This window comes from Cebidichthys violaceus, unplaced genomic scaffold, assembly GCF_023349555.1.
Source record: "Cebidichthys violaceus isolate CVI_PGR_0920_01 unplaced genomic scaffold, fCebVio1.0.p SCAF_5, whole genome shotgun sequence".
In the NCBI taxonomy this organism is placed as follows: domain Eukaryota; kingdom Metazoa; phylum Chordata; class Actinopteri; order Perciformes; family Stichaeidae; genus Cebidichthys; species Cebidichthys violaceus.
In genome coordinates this window covers 12,074,917-12,093,168 of record NW_027176705.1, presented here as the reverse complement: position 1 = coordinate 12,093,168, position 18,252 = coordinate 12,074,917, and the positions used below count along the sequence as shown (strand labels likewise).

Genomic DNA, 18,252 nt, shown 5'->3' with positions numbered 1-18,252 from the left:
GAAGCTGAGACACTAATGAAGTCAAATGTCAATCTTTTTTTCCTAAAAAACGCAGCGTGCTGAAATGCTGATCTTTGGAACGTCAAATAAGAACAAATATTGCATCTGCGTTCTGAGTGTGTGGCTTCCCCCTCCTTACGAGAATAGGTGTGAGTTTTCCTTCAGTTCCTCGGATAAGGAAAGAACACAGGTCACATGTCGGGTTGTCAGAGTGGTATCGGGAGTAAGAGCTGATTTGTATTTCTTACTCTTGGATATTTCAGAAATAACCTGACCTTGTAATTTGGAGGTCAAAAGCTCCACAGGGTACCGTTAAGCAATACTTACCATTAGTGGTCAAGCCCTAAAGAACGCCTAGATGATGAGATATTGCATATTTTAAATGCCAATGTCTGACATTCCATTTAATTCCGTAGTACACTAAGATATTTTGAATTGTATCACAGTGGTTGTGATTTCAGTCATCCACAGTTTAACACAGTTGTACACAGAACAGAGGCAGTCAGACGCAGTGAGTTGCAGGAGTTGAGGGAAAAGGAGAAGCAAAGTGAGAAAAAGCAGAGAAGGGACAGGAGGAGGCCAGAGAGCGGCCTTGCTTTACAATAATAGGATTAGGACTCAGCCTGATAATCCTCCCACAATGGAGCAGGACAACGGAGTGAACTCACATCTCATTCAGCCCTCCAAGTCTCATCCTTAAAATGAGGCTAATTAGCAGCTAATCCTGACCACTGCCAAAATTACCACTGTTTTAGAAGACGTGAGATGTGAGCGGGGCAGTGTTGAGAAAAGGGAAAGAAGGAATTAGTTCCTTTCTTCAGTTCTTTTTTTTTTTTTTTTTTTAACTTTCTTAGCAGGAGCTCAACTTCTCATTGAGCTTAGGATATTTCTCAAATGTTTGTTTGCTCAATTACATGATAGACTAAATGATGACCTACTAAAGTAGCTTTTCTTGCTTTTAATTTCAACAATCTCTCTATCTAACTTTTCTCATCCTCCTTTTAGTAAACAAGCTGAAGCCAGTCTGAAAGACCAATTCATTAGGAAAATCATATTGTCACCTGAGAACTATCTTGGATAAGAACAACACTCAGCTAGACAGAAGCTAAATTTGGAGAACTATATTTTGACACGATAACAAGATGTCTTCGTACAATTTTTTTCCCCTGCAGGATAAAGACAGGCATTATTGGTTATGACAGTGTCCCAATTTCCGCAGAGATCTATAAAAGCTGTTCTTCAGGTCAGGATTTGGGTGGCTATGTGAGAAGAATCTATCCGAGCAGAGCGGCATGCATTATACTTCTACCTGGTGAAATTAAATGATTATACAGCCAAGCGTCTGATGAATGAATGTTAAATGAAATCAGAAAAACTTGTTAAAATGACTCAAGAGGTGAAAAATAAGAGAGGAATACTGCAATTAAGCATGTAAAAACAATGAGGAGGGACTTTGATCTGAACACCAAATAAAAACCCAGTGATACAGTGATTTAGAGATTGAGTGGGTGAGTTAACTAGGAAAAATGATGACAATGAATCAATAAAAGCAATAAATTGTGAAAGAAACAGAGATTTTTCCCCCTAGATTGATTCTCAGACATGGTGAGAGTGACCAAAATATCAGATTTTCAGATTCAGTTCACATTTTTCCCATTGCTTTTTGATGACGAGAACCAAAACTAGGGGTAAAATCTTCAAATAATTATAATCAAACAGTGACCCACAACCCTCAAATTGTCACAATGCCAGCCCAAACGACCCCGAAGAACAGAGAGAGCACAGCATACCCGACGAGGAGTCGGAGGATTTTAGAGCAAAAGACCAACCATCAGGGGTCATAGACGCACAGTGAGGTAAGCGCAGCTCCACAGGCTTTAAAAACTTGAGGCCATGAGGTCCACACATCACCAGAGGGCTGAGCAGAGTCTCTCCTGTAAATACAAACACAGAATTCAGGACGATTCAAAGCAAACATACCACAGAGGGTTTAAATGCAAACAGTGCTGGTGCCATGGTACAATCCAGTATATCTTCCCAAAAGGACAACATGCACAACTAAACTTTATTAACGTCTTCGTAAAGTATCCAATAATTTAAATATGACTCAAGTAAACCCCCTGGCTTCTTCATCCCTCCATCTTTGATGAGTTACCTTTCTCCTTGTCGAGCGGCGGCAGGATGCTGTTGTCTCTGCAGACTTTGAAGTAGATTTCCTGCTCCACACCTTCAGGGATGGCACCCTGTGGGATAATGATGCTGACACCTGTCTCAATGGAGCTCAGCACGCCACCGTTAGAGTTGAAGACACCTCGAGCTGTTGCGACCACTGTGTGGCCCTCATCTTCATCCTCGTCATCATCCAGGGCACTCGGACTGAAGGGGAAGAAACCGTTACTTTCACGCTCTCATATTGAACAGAACACTGTAAATTGAATATGTGGTCAGACTGAGTTTGTTACCTCACAGGGATGGCCTTGGGCACAGCGTTGATGTTGTTGTGCTGGTGTTTGGAGCGGTGGTCCATAGTGCGTGTGAAAGTGTCCAGGCCACTGTCGGGGTCTGTGTTCTGGGGCTGCGGGGCTATCTGAGGCTTCACTGGGCTGGAGCTCGGGCCCTGTTCCAAACACAGACGGCAACAGTGAGGCGAAGAACTTTATTTATGTAACCACAACCAACAATCAAAAGACGGAATAAATAGCTTCTAAGAGAGACCTGAGCGGATTCAGTGTAAATTTACATCAACCAGGATGTCCAAAATCAAGTAGCGGTCAGAGGAGGAAAGAGAGCGAGGCAGCACAACCACTCTGATTAATACCAAGTTATTAATAAACCTTACATAACAGTTATTTCAGATCAATCTGCTCTTTGTAATTAACAGTTACAGAACAGTTTTGAAAAAGTGAAGTAAAGAAATTCCTGTAACCAATTATAATAAACTGTAAATATATAGGGAAGTCAGTATGAGATCAGATGTATCAAGTATTACTAGAAATAAGTGATTTAATCAGCTGTGAATTATATAAAAAAAACAATCACTGAACTGGAACCTATTACTAAGAGATAATCTCTTTGCTTTCACAGTAACAGATTAATAAATACAGTAACATAGCTTATGTTTCTACCACATGGAGTTCAACAGTGTAGTCCCTCCTTGTATTTCTAATTATTCGACCCTCTTTAGAGTGCTGCACTACATCGACCGCTTACAAAACTGCTTACCTTTGGAGCAGGGTCAGGCTTTTCATTGGGCAGAAGGTTGTGGTTGAATTTAGGACTGTCGAACATGCGTGCGAAAGGCTTGGCTGACGTGGTGTAGGGCTTGGGCGCGTAGCGGTTGTAGCTGGTTGCTGGTGGAGCTGTTTTTGGAGGATGTTCACTAGTGCCGTTGACTGGAGACTTCTCAGGGAAACTCTTGTGAGGCAGGAAGTTGGTCTGGACAGTGTCGTCTCGGCCAGGAGGTTTGGCTGTGGAAGAGCCATGAGGGGTCAGCCAACGAGCTCCACAGTGTGTGTGTCACTGAGTGCATGTTAGTTTGTATGGAATCATGTACACTTTGGCATACACAGCAGATCCCTCAGCAGTACAGTGTGTGATACAGATGCATCTTCACGTGATTACAATCTAGTATAACACAATAAAATCCCCACTCCAGGTTTTTTTCCTTTGATAGAAGACAGTTCATTTTTACCTTCAGGTGCGGGTTTTGGCAGTATGGTTGGTGGCAGAGAAGGCGTCACCTGGGGAACTGGTTCATACTTTTTCTCCACTGGAATGGGTTTCTCCACCGACTCCATCCTTAGATCACAAGACCAAAACCATCAATTCAAGATTCACAGTGGAAAAAACACAACTACAACTGATGTTAAAGGTAGATTAGATTAATGCGTCTTTTTCCAACTTTCCTTCCAACTAACAGGAAAAATAAGTTTCACAACAACACTATATGCTTGGGAATGACGAGCCTCACCTGGGGTAGTTGTTAGTTGTTTGTGCTTGAGGCTGGGGTTTGTTGGGACCGGTCTGGAGCCTGTCAAAGTAAGACAGCTGTTTCCTGTAGTAGTCCTCGTCCTCATCAGGGTCGTAATGGTTGGAGCGCACAATGTCATCAGCAACTTCGGACGGAGGCTGCTGAGGCCCTGGGGCTCTGGGTTGGTGGGATAAAAAAGTTAAGGTTTAAAAAACAAGGTAGAGATGATGATATCAGAGCAAGAGAAGAGGAGTTAGCAATTTAGTTAGCAAATTTGACAAAGATGTGAAAATAAAGTGACTAATTACACAATTTAATTCCAATATTTCTATGAAAAATTGCATTAACATGGGCTTACCTAAAGGTCTTCTCTTGATCCAGGTTGCTCAGAGAATTTGCCTTCGGGATTACGCCGCCTGCTTTCAAAGGTAAATCGGCTGCCTGTAATAGCAAAAACAATTAACCTTATCAGTAGGATAAAATATTAAGAATGTGAACTTCTGATGTGCTTATTTCTCAAGAAGTTAAGTACACTGGTAACAACTATTAACAGTTTACCTTGTTCCCAGATAAATCCCCCGTATCTCTGGCTCTATCCACGGACACAGAGCGTTTGTTCTCGAACATCTTGACCCTCGTCAGGACTGACTGTGGCCGCATGGCGGGGTCCTCCTGTAGCTCATCTCTGGCGGGGAAAGACTTTGGAGCCTCTGCAGGAGACGGTGACGGGGCGTCTGCTTTGGGAGGTGGTGTGGGGCTGGTTTCAGAGTTCACAGGAACAGGGTCATACTGCTGAGGCTTGTAGCTCTTTTGTTGTGGCGTTGGTCCCTGGTTATACGCAGGCCGCTGGGCAGCGGGGTCTGGGGAGTGGCCGGCTGAAGGGTACGCGCTCAGGTGAGGATCCTGGTTGTAATGCAGGTCAGGCCCCGGAGCAGGAGGTGGAGGATCGTCATAGCGGACAGGACCTGTTGGTTTACCGTAGCGAGGTCGCCCGTCGAATCCCTGCTGAGGCGGGGGCTCGTCGTAGCGGAGAGGAGGGGTGTACTGGGAGTCGGGGCCATCGCCGTACGGCAAACGGGGATCGTAGCTCTGGGAGTTGGCAGTAGAGAGCGGTTGGCTGTAGGGGTTCCATTGTTGCTGGTCGTAATGAGGCACACTGTTCTCGTAGGGCGGGTTAGAGTCATAGTTTCTGTGCTTTGGTTCTGGGTAACCACCTCCGCTGCTGACTCCACTGCTGCTGACATCATACCGACTGGGTGGGTGGTCGTAATCTCTGTATGGCTGCTGGTCAGGGTGATATCCCTGCTGAGGGTTGTAAGTCACAGGCTTCATGCTGTGGTTGATTCTCCCCGTGTTGTCCACGCTGTATGGATCCTTCTGAAACATCTACCAAACAAACACACAACAAAGAATAATGTTAACAACTGCACAGGATCCACTAACATATTGCACAGACAGAAAATATGTAATGTGAAAAACTGGACGTACAAAAATCCGTTAAAAGATGAGAAAATGAGAATATTAAAAAACGTCTGTCAAATTAATTGCAGAAGAAGAAACAAGAAGGGAAAGACCTGAAATAGAGAAACTGAGAGGGAGGGTTACTGATCAGATTGTATAGTAGATTAAATAGAAATAGCAGCACAACCAAACACTTATTGCAGCTTAAAAACATCACAATGTATCACTGCAGCTCCAAATTAACATTGAAAAAAATAAATCAAGAAAAAAAAAAAAAAAAAAAAAAAAAAAAATTACAACAAAACAATGGGATGCATTTCTTTTGTCTAACCTGAGAGAATATGAATTTGGTTAAAACGTGTAACACAAACTACTTATAGTGTTTGATTATATAGTAGCCTATTGATAATTTAACTAATACTTTGGGGTTTCTCACACATGTGTGCACCACTACATTCACGAGGGAAAATGTCACCCACTGTCTTGGTGCAATTATTAAGGCAACATAAATATCCACAATAATATTTAACATTACAAGCACATACCCATTGTACAAAAACAAATATTTGAAATCCTGATCATCGGGAAGTAACCATTAATTATCCATCCTAATCAGCAGAACATTTTTGTTGAGCTGGTCTTTGTTACTTGGCCATGGCTACATTTAACGCAGGACAACAAATAAAATAGAGAAATGAATGGAAAATGAATGGCTACTTTTACAAGGAAACAAATCCATTCAATCTGCACTGATAAATACAGAGATCTACCTCTAGTGGTTAACAGAGAATGAGGCAAACATGTTGCAGCCATGCAAAGAGGATAAGCAACAGTGAGAGCCACAGGATTTTCCACCGCTCCCCTACATGTAGGCATGTCAGCACAGCCATCACCTCCAAGCCCACTGTTGTTTACCAGCATTTGCTCACACGTGCGTGCGCACACACACACACACACACACACACACACACACACACACACACACACACACACACACACACACACACACACACTCTTTGCACGCACAATAACGGCCACAAACACATCTCTGTCTCTTCTGGGCAGCACTGTGGTCAGCGAACATGCAGGATGGAAGGAGAGAGAGCGAGAGAGAGAGAAGCGTGGCAGCAGGAGGTAGGTAGGTACACAGGCAGCAGCAGCACAGCAGGTCAGCCGGGTCAGACCGTGCTGGGCCGAGTCAGTTCACGGAGCGTCCGGTGACGGTCAGATGGATACCTTTGGTTCTGAACTGGCCAGTCCAGATTGTAGAGGTTCTGGCGTGACGCTCTGAGGAGCTAGCTCAGGGGTGGGCCTCCTAAGTGAGCCAGCCTCTGGGTTGGGGCTTGGCTGGCTGTGAGGAGCTGCAGGAGCCTCGTCAGGGCTCAGACCCCCTACAGTTTTTACAGTAACGTCGACAGCAGGGGGCACTGTCTCAGCCAGGGGCTCAGGCTGCTGGGGGACGCTAGGGACGGCAGCGGCCTCTGCTTTCTGTGAAGTGGTTCAGAAATGTTTAATAACACGCGCCGACACTAAGGTGCAGTACCAACAAGTGCTACTACCTTCACAGCCCCACTACAACGGCCTGCTCCTCACTTGTGCCTACGGCTTACACCAATCAAACAGCCAATCACCCTCCTCCACATTAAACAGTAGCTGTAGATCAACCAATGTCATGTGAGAGTTAGGAATTAGCAGCAGGACAAGTTTTCATTGTTAGAGTATACTAATTTGATTTTAATGCTACGGTTACAATACAGTAGTTTCTTTTCTTTCCCCTTTTATGCTCATTAACACATCATGAGACGACAAACACTTAGATTTGGGCGTCACAACGGCCAATTAGGTGTCGATAAGTACATTTCACAGGTACACTGGATTAACACTGGCATTGCCAACATGCACATAATACTTTCTTGTGTCGTAACGTCCGGTCCCAATCACAGGTAAAACAAAGGTAGGAAGTGCACATAGGTGAGTACTGGTACAGACACTTTGACAAACAAGTTTCTTTTCCCAGTGACATCAGCAACAGTCACACCAATAAGACAGCTTGTGGTAATATAGAGTACAAGAGTAACAGTAAAACGTATCAAGTTCTTCTCCTTTTCAAAAATAAAAAAACACACTCTCACAAACATCAATCAACAAACAGATATAGGCAAATAGATAAAATAAATAGTATAATAAATATATATATTATATAATATTTATATATTGCGATAAATACCTGACCACAGAAGTTTTCACTTTTGCACTGATATTGTTTGGTAACAGTAGATAGACAGTAACTGAAAAAATAAAAAAGTGCGTTCAATAGCGCCTCCAGAAAACCCTTCTAACGCAAACCACGTCCTCCAGACAACAGGGAAGACGTGCCGCTCTCAGAAACGCTACCTGCTGCGGAACTGGTGCCTTGAATCCAGCCGGGTCGATGCGGTTCAGGGGGTCCGGCTGCACTGTGTGCTGGTAGCTAGCGTAGCCAGGGGGCTCCTGGATGACGGGCGGGTCCTCCCGAACAGGCTCAGAGGAGCGGGTGATGGCCGGCTCCGTGGGTGGACCCACGTCATCGTTCAGCGTCTCGTCCAGCTCCTGGTCGGTGTAGGCTCCGCCCTCTGTGTCCGTGTCCTCGTAGTCGGAGGTGTGGCGACTGTCGGTGCTGTACATGGAATACTCACTGCCCGGTGCCGACAGATAAGACAGGCGGTCGTCGTGGATGTCCAGGTCATCCTCAGCTGCCCCATCAGCCTGGGAAACAAGACGTAAAGACCATTTAGACTCTAAACATGGCTGTTTGTGTGCGTGTGTGTGTGTGTGTGTGTGTGTGTGTGTGTGTGTGTGTGTGTTTGGGTGTGTGTGTCTCACCTTGCCCTCTGAAACCCACACCAGCTGGTTCTGCTGCTGCTGGATTGTGTCCTTCAGTGCTCCAAACCAACCATCATTCATGTTGTTCAAATTAATGGTCGCTGAATACACAGAGAGGAAAGTGCAGAAGAGAAGAAAAAACATATCTCCAATCAAATGAATAACAACAACGTTTCCCAAATTGGCAATTAAGTACAACAACAGTAGCTTCATAATTAAAAGTTCCTTTTAGATATGCACTCTAATAATGCAAACCAATCACAACAGACTAGGAACTTTAAATGCAAAATTAGGGAATTGCTCTCGCTCACTCTCAAGGACATGAAATAAGGCAGCTGAGAGGTAACTTCCCGCATTGTCTCCTCCCATGTGCTAGGTTCTTAACATAAAAATAGTCCAGTTTTATCTGTTCCCTAGTTTACATAAAGTAATTATAGTTGAACATGATTATGAAGCTTGATTCTGAGAATAACTTTCAAATGAAATCCGGTGGATAAAAGGTGTAGAGGTACAAATGCAGCTTGTTGTGTAATAGTTATTTGGACCGAAGATTATGGGAAGAATCTATGCGTGTGCTGCAAAGACTGAATATGAGCCAGAGAAGAATATTCTTAACGCTTCTCTAATATCTTCATCACCAACAGATGCTCCTAAAGCACAGTCACACCACAACCCTTGACAGAAAGAGTGCGTGCTGAATAAGGGCCCTGTGGGTGCTCTGGTGTGACAGTCAGTGCTGAACAAGCGTTTGTCAGGAGTGTGACAGCCTCTAACACTGCGGCACTCAATTGTCAACTTCCTTTGAAATGTGTCTGTGCTGCCTGTAAGATATCTACCATTCCCCTCCGGCTCGTTTGGAGCCCCCGTCTACCCCTCCCTCCTTCCCTCTAGACTCACTGGTGAAGAGGTGGTGGTTGTTCTTCCTTAGTTTGAGGGCTCGGTCAAAAAGCTTCCTGGCACTCTTCCTAGACTCGGAGCAGAGGCGGGTCCTCATAGTCTTCACACCCTGCTTTGTGTCTGGGTTGAGAAACACCACAATTGGATACCACTGAGCGTAGTTCAGACGGTCCACTGCATTAGGGGTGATGTCCAGCACTGCATGCTTGTCCTTCAGACACAGAGAAAAAAACATAGCTGTGTTTATTTCCATAAAGCAAAGGAGTAAGGACTATTACATATTGAATACTATATGACCAACACCATGATGATTTCTTCACATATTGTGTGCAGCAGATCTTGAACACGGGCAAGACGACAGCTCATCAGTCTGCATTAGTTTCGCCACGGTATAATCAACCACTCGAAGTTCAGGCACTTAATAGCATTAGCGAGTACAGAACACCAGAGGGCAGCAGTGAGCTGCCATCGTCTCATCACCATAACAAATCTGTCAAAAGATGTTCATATCTCGACCTTTTGTCTGTATTTAAACACGTGTGCATATCTTGCTTCTTACCCGGTCGATTATCTGTTTGATGGTGTGCAGGCGAATGATGCCGGAGCTCTTCTGGTCGGTTCCTGCATCCCTGGGTTCACTCCCTATAGAAGACAAAATGTACAGAGTTACTGCATCACATCAACACAAGTGACAAATAACAATAAAACATGGCTGTGCCCCAATTAGATATTCTTGTAGCGTGCATTTGTCGACTCCCATAAATAGAGCTGTTGAATACAGAATAATAATCTCCGTACGGGAGAGGACAAGTGTACGTTTATGAAAACAGCTAGAGAGTAGCAGCCAATTCATGCAATAGTCATTAGGTATTTTGGGTAGGTTTAGGGAAATTTAATTCAGTGTTGAATGAATGTGTGCGTACAACTGCATGTAACGGTATAAATGATGGTGCAGGAAATGTGTTATGTGAGAAACACTGACATGAAATATGCGCATACAAGAGCATGAGGGTCATTTTGGGATTAATGAGAATAGTGTCATTGTAAGCCTCGGGGATTTAAGCAAGGATGTGAAGAGGGGTTTATGATTCACATAAAGATAAGCAATGGTTTCCTGCCCAGACACACAAGGTTCAAAAGAGGGCAGTCATCTCACCAGGGTGCAGTCTAGTAATGACTCAAACACACCACAGCACGGGGCTTAATGCCTAACAGTTCTAATTTCTAATAGGATCTATGATCTGAAATCACTGCTCTGATCTACCCAAAAACAGTTTAGGGAGAGCAGATACAAATAGCCATGCAACAAGTCAAGATTTAAGCGTATGCGGCAATGTTGAAAAAAATGTATGTTGGGATTCAGTCATGTCTGTGCAATAAAAAATTTGAAACACCAGTTTTGTCTATCCATTGACACTAGGGGCTTTATACCAACACACACACATACATCAGTTTTGTATGATATGTAATACGCTCTATGTTTTCGTACAGTAGCATCACAGAGGTGGTTTCATTGTATTCTGAGTTGTGAGCCGTAAAATGACCCATTTTGATCAGATTTCATACAGATACATTTTTGGTTCAGCTCGTACATGGACCCGATACCCAAGCCATAAATAGATGGTTCATTTCATCTCATATCATATTTTTGGGTGGTATTGTGGGCATTTTTTTCAAGAAAATCTATCCATTTCATTTTCATGGGCAAAGCTGCAGGTTGATTTGGTTAATTAATTATGTGAGATTTCATGGGATAAATGTAGTAGAAAAATCAAACAAATGGGTGACGACTTTTGGAAGCCCAAATAAACTCAACATTCCCAGTCTATTCTGTATTATTTGATAATTTCCAAAAGATTTTTTTGAAAAGCATCTCCACACATCTCAGTTTTCATGGCATATTAAGTGCACAGCTCCACGTGCTGCCTTGTCTTTCTACACACGATACATTAAGAGGGGAATACCACTGAGTTTAACTATATAATATACTACTGTATTCATTCAAGGGTAGTGTACATAAATCAGCATTCACTAATCTCTAATGATCAACATGCAATATCACAATAGCAAACAGCTCCTTAGAGATTTAAATTTGGGCAAAAAGTGTAGAATGGAAAACAAAAATGAATTCTCAACAATAAAATGTGTTATCATATCTAATGTAAGTGTTTAGATGTGCAAAATATGATCCATGCTAATGCAGTAGCGCTTTTCAAAATCCAAAATATATATTTTCATTGATATCAAATGCATTTCAGTCAGTAAGTCAAGTACAATATCGAGGGTAGATTTTCCTTCCAACGAGAAAATTACATGGAAACAAGAAGAAAAATAGCTGTGTGTAAGTATGATATTGCATTTCTTCAGTGTAAGGTCTTCTGTGATTCATTTTAGAGTCACACTAATATTTAGTAAAACAATCAGTATTGCCAATTGTGAATTCCTAAATCAAGTGCTATTCCCCTAAACGCATTGTTGAACCATCTATCGACCAGATTGCCACCAAACACCAGTTTACAGATTATCTGCCATTCACTGAATTAATAAAACAAAACAAAAAAGTTGATGCACTAAGTGACATACTTTCCCCTCCTTGTTGTTGCTGTGTTTCTGAAAAGAAAATACAGTTACACACACATCACTGGAGTTACGCAAATAAGCATCAAGGAATGGAATCACTTCTGATGTGGGAGTGTACTGAATATGTGTGCGCGTTTGCACTGGCATGTGTTGTTGTGTTGCACTTAAAGTAAGTGAAATTCAATACTGAGCATTAAAATAAAACACACACATTAAAAAGAAGGTTGCAATCTATGAAGTAAGAGGCAGTGGAATGCGGACTAAAATAAACGAGTGTATGCAGCTCTGCCTGGACTGAGTGAAAGATAAAGAAAGAGAGAAGCTATAAATAAACAGAGGAAATCATTGACACAACTTGACTAACTGACCCACTAAATTGTGAATATCTAGTAGTTTCAGTAGCAGTAGTATTCTGGAGTTAAGCAGAATGACATCTATTTTTGAAGGAATTAACATCCAGTGAATAGTGACTCTTTGCTGGACATGAACCTAAAGATGTGAAGAGCCAACAGCAGTGGTTATCTTTACAGAAACAAAACTACTAAAATGTAATGTTTCTAACCTTCTGTAGGTTATAAGTTCATAGAAACAGCAGAGGCTGGTGCAGTTATCCACCTACAATCTTTCAGTTTGTAATGACTTTGTCATCTTCTCATTCTGGTTTAACAATTTAACACCTAATAAACAATTAAGTAGGTGTGTTTTTACACACTTTTGATGAATCAAATCGGGTTTGCAGCCTAAACAAGCACTGTTACGGCAATCTTTACGGCAGAGCAACACATTTAAATGAAGAAGAGAGTCACAGGCAGAAGTAATGCATGAGGAAGGTCTACTTTCACTGGAGACAAGTCAGGAAGAGTTACTGTTGCAAATCACTTACAGGAGGATTGACCACCACTGTGAATATTTGATGGATACTAAAAAGTTAAACAGCCCTCAGCTGTAGTGTGTGATGCGTGAATTAAGAGGGTGGTTTCCTATCAATGCAAGACACACAGTAGGTCACAACACAAGAGAGGATGACGGGTACTTTATCACTTACTTGCTAGTTCAAAAATGTCTGGCTCTTCTCTGGCCAGTTTCTCTCGGGCCACGTCTGCTATCGGCCCAAAGAGAACCACCGGCCTCAGGAACCCAGCTAGAAGAACACGACCAAGTCATGGAAAGCATCAACGGTTAGCACCATGTATCACTTACAAACAAAATACTAAATCATACAGTTCTTACCATATTAGAATGTATCAGTAATAGACAAATGAGCAGCTTTGCAATGCTTAGAAGCATAGAAACGTATAAAGATATAAAGTATAGAGATATGTCGGAGATTATTGCTGTTACTGTCTTTGCGGATGTGCTCTTACCTTCCCTCAGCACCACCCTCTCATAAGCAGGGAACTTGGTCTGAACCGGTTGGGCCGACAGGTCTTCCCTGCTCTTACGCAAATTCCTCTTGGAGCTTCGCAATCCTCGGAATCTCCAGAAGTCCGCTCTGTCGCCCCCTGGTGTTTTGGGGAGGGTGTACTGCACGCTGGACAGCTGTTCAGCTCTGGACAAAGAAGAAAGTAGGAGTGAGGTCAGCGGTCAGGACTTCAATCACTTTAAGACAGTTCAGGTATTCAGCTTTTCACTTGCTACTGTTTGGAGAGAAAAGTCGTGGTAATATGCAGGCACTGTAACTGCAACACCATCCAGTCTGATTATTGAGTGCATTATTGGCTGAAGAAATGCTGATGAAATACTTAGTGGCCATTTTACAGATAGGCTAATTGATATGTTGTCTTGAGGGCTAGTACAATCTAATTTATAGCTCAATGATCACATTATGAAGAGCTGACGTATCATTTAACTCAATGATGTTTCTGTGAACTTGATAGCAGAATAACAGTCAGTATTTCGACACATAAACTCATAATGACGCAGGTTCATCTCAGTGATGCTCTGATACACAGAATATGTACAACAGAAGAACATTAAGACTTTGCAGTGAAATGAAAAAGTCTTATTTATAAAACATTACAGATTTACAAACCACTAATTTAAGTTACGGACATATTTTTGCATCCATTTCCTAAAGTTCACTGCAGATAGGTCAATATATTTTGTACACATAAATCAACAGTGGTCAGCGGTAAGGTGAGTTCGGCAGTTTTCCTAAAGGGAGGAGACCTTGAATAATAAAGGTCTTCCTTTGATGGATGTTTTTAAAATAATATTGAATTGTGAGTGTGATTTTAGGGTTTTGTGTTTTGAAAGAATATCCAGGGAGGCAGGTTTATCTTGGCTGAGAAGCTGACATATATTTCACAATGCCTAATGTATGTGATATAAATGCATGCAGCATATGGACAGCTATGAAGAGAGAGGAATCTGTGTGTAAACACTGCCAGAGGCTCTTGAAGGCTGTGGAGACATGATAAAGCCATGCTGTTGGCTGGATCCTCAGACACACCGACACACTGGATGTGTTTAATATGCCCTACATTAAAAACACTTCCACTTTATAACAGCAATAGCATTTTTTTAAATATAAAATAATAAACGTGTGTAAATGTGTAAAATACAATAGATTAAATAAATGAGTAAATGGAAATATGCTCGCAAATCCTTCCTTGCTACTCGCAGATCAACCACAATTCTTCTATTCATTTGTCTCCACCCTCGTGCATTCATAAAAACAAGCTGTACAAGTATTAAAAGGTGTGACCTGAATCCTCTTTTACCTGTTCTTGTTGGGGATGATGCCCCTTTCCACTTCCTGATGGTTCTTGCCGATACGGATAGCGAGCCAGGAGCCTAATTTGCCGTTGTAGAGCGTGTCTACTACGCGAAACACCTCGCCCTTGTTGAAGCTCAGCCCGTACGGTGACTCTTTCTCATATTCAAAATGTGTCCGGATGTAGAAGGAGTCGCCAACGTCTGATTCCACTATCCTCCGATACACTAAAGAAAAAGAACATAGCAAAATGATTACAGCAACCTTTTAAATGTGCTGGTTTTGATACCAGATGCATTTACACTACTAACACAATACTTCATACTGCCGCCACTCACCATCCTTCTTCTTTTGGGCCAAAATAGTAACTTCTTCTCCTTTTGGGAGATCCAGCAGAAACAGCACAGCCTCCTCCCGGATAATGTTAGCAAAGTCCACATTGTTCACCTACAGATGCAGAACAGAAGACGTAGACAAATCTACTTACAGTCTCATCAAAGGACTAGTGGAGTAGCACGCAAAAGAGCAAATTAAAAGCTCCTAATTATGTCCCCAAGTTTATCCCACTAAGTTTTGAAACACATTTTGAAAGCTACTAGGTTAAAGTGTGCTCTGTTCCTGTTTTTCCTCAACTTTTTTATTTTGACGAAAAACAAAACAAAACTCGAGCAGCTATCGCTCGTTTTCTCACAAAATAAGAAGAACGTAGAAAAAGTCAAAAGTGTTCCTCAACAAAAGCAGGGCCATGTACCCCCCCCCCCCCCCCCCCCCCTCCTGCTGGTGTCCCAAACACAATAACTGCTGTTTATTGACTCTGCTCGAGGGGCAGCAGGGGAACCAGAAACACATGGACGGAATCACTGAACCTCAGAAAGACACCTTTATCCTTCCCAGAAATAGGAGGGCTTGACGTCTTTATCTCCACTCGCACACCATGACCAAAGGGAAACCATCTAAAGACGGAAAACAATGTCCTGGAAGTCTCTGAGGTGTGTTCGTACAGTGGAGAGAAAACCCACGCACAGGCACAGAGAGATCTATGCTGTGGAGTGGGAAAACACAAGCCATAGTATATTCATTAAGAGAAGGAGATACGGTAATGGACAGATTTGTCTGTAAGATAAATGCTGTCCATGAATGTCTGTGTCGTGGGGGAGAACAACTGTGCGGCTAGTACTCAGCCTCTTCTGTGCAGTGAAACACTACACAGATTCAGTTATAACATTAAACAAAGCAGGTGTAATGCTTGGCTGTTGTCTAAACACGTCTGAATGGATCCAACACTGACATCAAGAGGGCTTCCATCATCCCATCAACAATGTTGCTCTAGTGTTCAGTGGAACAGAAAGTCAACTGTTCCGAGGTCAGAGTGGAAGAAGGACCATTGTGTCTTCAGATTGGAAACAAGGGGAGTTTTGACACGAGGCAGAGCCCAGAATGACTCATGGACTGACGGATACATTGTACTGTATTCCCAAGATCACTTTAGAGAGAAATAAAACTATTGTGTTCATGGGATCACATAGTTTCACCACTAAGTATCTAAGTTAGTGTGGGCAGCTACTGCTCGTCTATTTTGACAATAACACCAGATGTTCTTCCCACTTTCAAAATACTTAACAGCTAATACTTGCTAATAACAAAAGCCTGACTAAACTCTGACAGAAAACAATACCTGAAAATGATCTTACAAGCTACATAATAGGACAAAGAAGGAGCATTTACACTACGTTTACATGTGCACAAGATCAACAAGTCGGGAGAAATGAGAGAACACATTTAGACACCCATGAATACTGTAAAACCTTTGTTTACATGCAGCACATTTCTTCACCATCACTTAGGCTGGCATATTTGATAAATGACAGTGTAGCCTGAGGAGTTATTTCTCTTTGACAGACAGCGCAATGAAAGGTCTCTCTCTCTCTCTCTCTCTCTCTCTCTCTCTCTCTCTCTCTCTCTCTCTCTCTCTCTCTCTCTCTCTCTCTCTCTCTCTCTCTCTCTCTCTCTCTCTCTCTCTCTCTCTCTCTCTCTCTCTCTCTCTCTCTCTCTCTATATATTCCACAGACCTTCAGCTGTGAAAACCAACTTAAATCTACTTATTTGATCTTCAGTTGTTAGATCCAGACTTTGGGTTTAATTTTTTTGAAGAGACTGATCATTTTTCCTTTCAACCCACTAAACTGCTGCCTTACTGAAATATTTGTCATGTACAGAAAAACTGGTGAAGCATATACAGTACATGGGCAACAAATCAGGTTTCTCCAGCAAAAATGTGTAAAGTGTGATTCTTTAAATCCCTCGCCACTGTTTCAAAAACTACTGCAGAAAGCAAACAATAGCCTTGTTGCTTAAGTGGTGGAGTGTAGCGTACCCTGAGAATCTGGTCTCCCTCCTCCAGCCCTTCCTTAGCCGCAGGACTGTCCTCCAGAACACCTGCCACGAAAATCCCCACGTCGTTCCCTCCTGCTAACCGCAGACCGACACTCTCTCCCTTCTTGAACTTGACCAGCTTCATACTCGGCCTGCAGGAGTACACAGGGAGACAGATACAATTAAGCAAAAGTAGTCAGCAAATCATGGATCTAAAAACAATCATTCTAAGAGACATATGCAGAGCGTGGTCTAACAACACAGCCAAAAAAAAGTGGATCAGAATATCTGACCTAAATTTTAAGCACAATGCAGGTAGGCTAATTCTTTAAGAGAATATATACACTGGCTATATATGCCACAATCAGTCAATACTGTTGGACGAGAGCATCTAGGACATTTACCTGAGGATGCTGTCATCATGACCAGCGCTGGGCACGGGGGCATCGGAGGGGCTGACAGGCAGATCCACGTCAGGCTGACCAGGCTGTGCATAAACTGGCTTTGGTTCTGTATCAAATACAAACACACAAAGTCAAATAACGCACACACGCATGCACTCCCAAGGAAACTGGTACACACTATATGCTGAACAGCATCAGTTCCATCATTTGGTAAGGCTTGATACAAAATAGTTAGTTAATAGTGTTTGGTAACAGTGAAAACAATTGTGAAGTGAAGTGAAGGCACACTGTTCGTCTTTATGATTATTAGTCTTCAGGCACAGCTCTACAGGAAAAAACTATATTTGTAGAGTTGATTAAACTAAAGTAAACTGCTGTTCAAACCTAACTGAAACTTTATTGTACTAATGGCGATGAAATGTAGAAATAAAAAAGGTGGTAAAAGCTGAGGCAAACATGAGAAAGCACACTAGTCCCTTGAGCTGAGGGCTGCTGGGCAGAGGCTTCCGTACCAGGCAGCGGGGGTAACTGTTTGTCATCTCTGGAGCTGGCCTGGTCGCTGGCCTGTGACAAGACGCCGTCATCAGAGCTTTTGACTGGTGTGGACATGGATCCTGGTTTGGATACGCGTTCCTCATCTCGACTTCGATGGCTGAAATAGACAAAAAATTACACATGGCAATTCGGTACTCGTGGACTGTCAATGCCAAAACCAAGAACATTTTCCATTAATGCATTCCTTAAATGACTGCAGAATCTTTGCTGATGTGTGGAAGAATGACCGTGTATTTTCTGTGAATGTTTACATAGTTTGTTCCTGTGCTGACATCACCAGGAAGACTAAAATAAACCCAAACGGAAAAAGCATGGGCCATGGATGACACGATAAGAGCATGTGGACAGATAATCAAATGAGAAGACAATAAACTATTAAAAGAAGGATGTGCAGCTTTTGTCAAAAAAGACCCTCCAAACGACACTCCCAACCA

General features: G+C 42.5%; 1 protein-coding gene across 13 annotated transcripts in view; it reads right to left on the bottom strand.

Moving 5' to 3' along the window:
- tjp1a (tight junction protein 1a) overlaps positions 1 to 18,252 on the bottom strand; it is an 88,396-nt gene that overhangs the window by 2,715 nt on the left and 67,429 nt on the right. For 4 of the 13 annotated variants that reach the window (XM_068730796.1, XM_068730797.1, XM_068730806.1 and 1 more), the window contains 21 exons: positions 17,776 to 17,915; positions 17,264 to 17,369; positions 16,861 to 17,011; positions 14,825 to 14,933; positions 14,494 to 14,713; positions 13,135 to 13,319; positions 12,816 to 12,911; positions 11,774 to 11,800; positions 9,750 to 9,832; positions 9,191 to 9,401; positions 8,294 to 8,394; positions 7,826 to 8,176; positions 6,668 to 6,919; positions 4,529 to 5,356; positions 4,329 to 4,411; positions 3,971 to 4,147; positions 3,692 to 3,798; positions 3,223 to 3,467; positions 2,463 to 2,617; positions 2,156 to 2,376; positions 1,791 to 1,934 (listed from right to left, as the gene is read on the bottom strand). In XM_068730796.1, coding sequence (XP_068586897.1) covers positions 1,791 to 1,934; positions 2,156 to 2,376; positions 2,463 to 2,617; positions 3,223 to 3,467; positions 3,692 to 3,798; positions 3,971 to 4,147; positions 4,329 to 4,411; positions 4,529 to 5,356; positions 6,668 to 6,919; positions 7,826 to 8,176; positions 8,294 to 8,394; positions 9,191 to 9,401; positions 9,750 to 9,832; positions 11,774 to 11,800; positions 12,816 to 12,911; positions 13,135 to 13,319; positions 14,494 to 14,713; positions 14,825 to 14,933; positions 16,861 to 17,011; positions 17,264 to 17,369; positions 17,776 to 17,915 — 3,992 coding nt within the window. The remainder of the gene's footprint in view (positions 1 to 1,790; positions 1,935 to 2,155; positions 2,377 to 2,462; positions 2,618 to 3,222; positions 3,468 to 3,691; positions 3,799 to 3,970; positions 4,148 to 4,328; positions 4,412 to 4,528; positions 5,357 to 6,667; positions 6,920 to 7,825; positions 8,177 to 8,293; positions 8,395 to 9,190; positions 9,402 to 9,749; positions 9,833 to 11,773; positions 11,801 to 12,815; positions 12,912 to 13,134; positions 13,320 to 14,493; positions 14,714 to 14,824; positions 14,934 to 16,860; positions 17,012 to 17,263; positions 17,370 to 17,775; positions 17,916 to 18,252) is intronic. The other 9 variants (XM_068730798.1, XM_068730799.1, XM_068730801.1 and 6 more) reach the window with 8 other exon arrangements.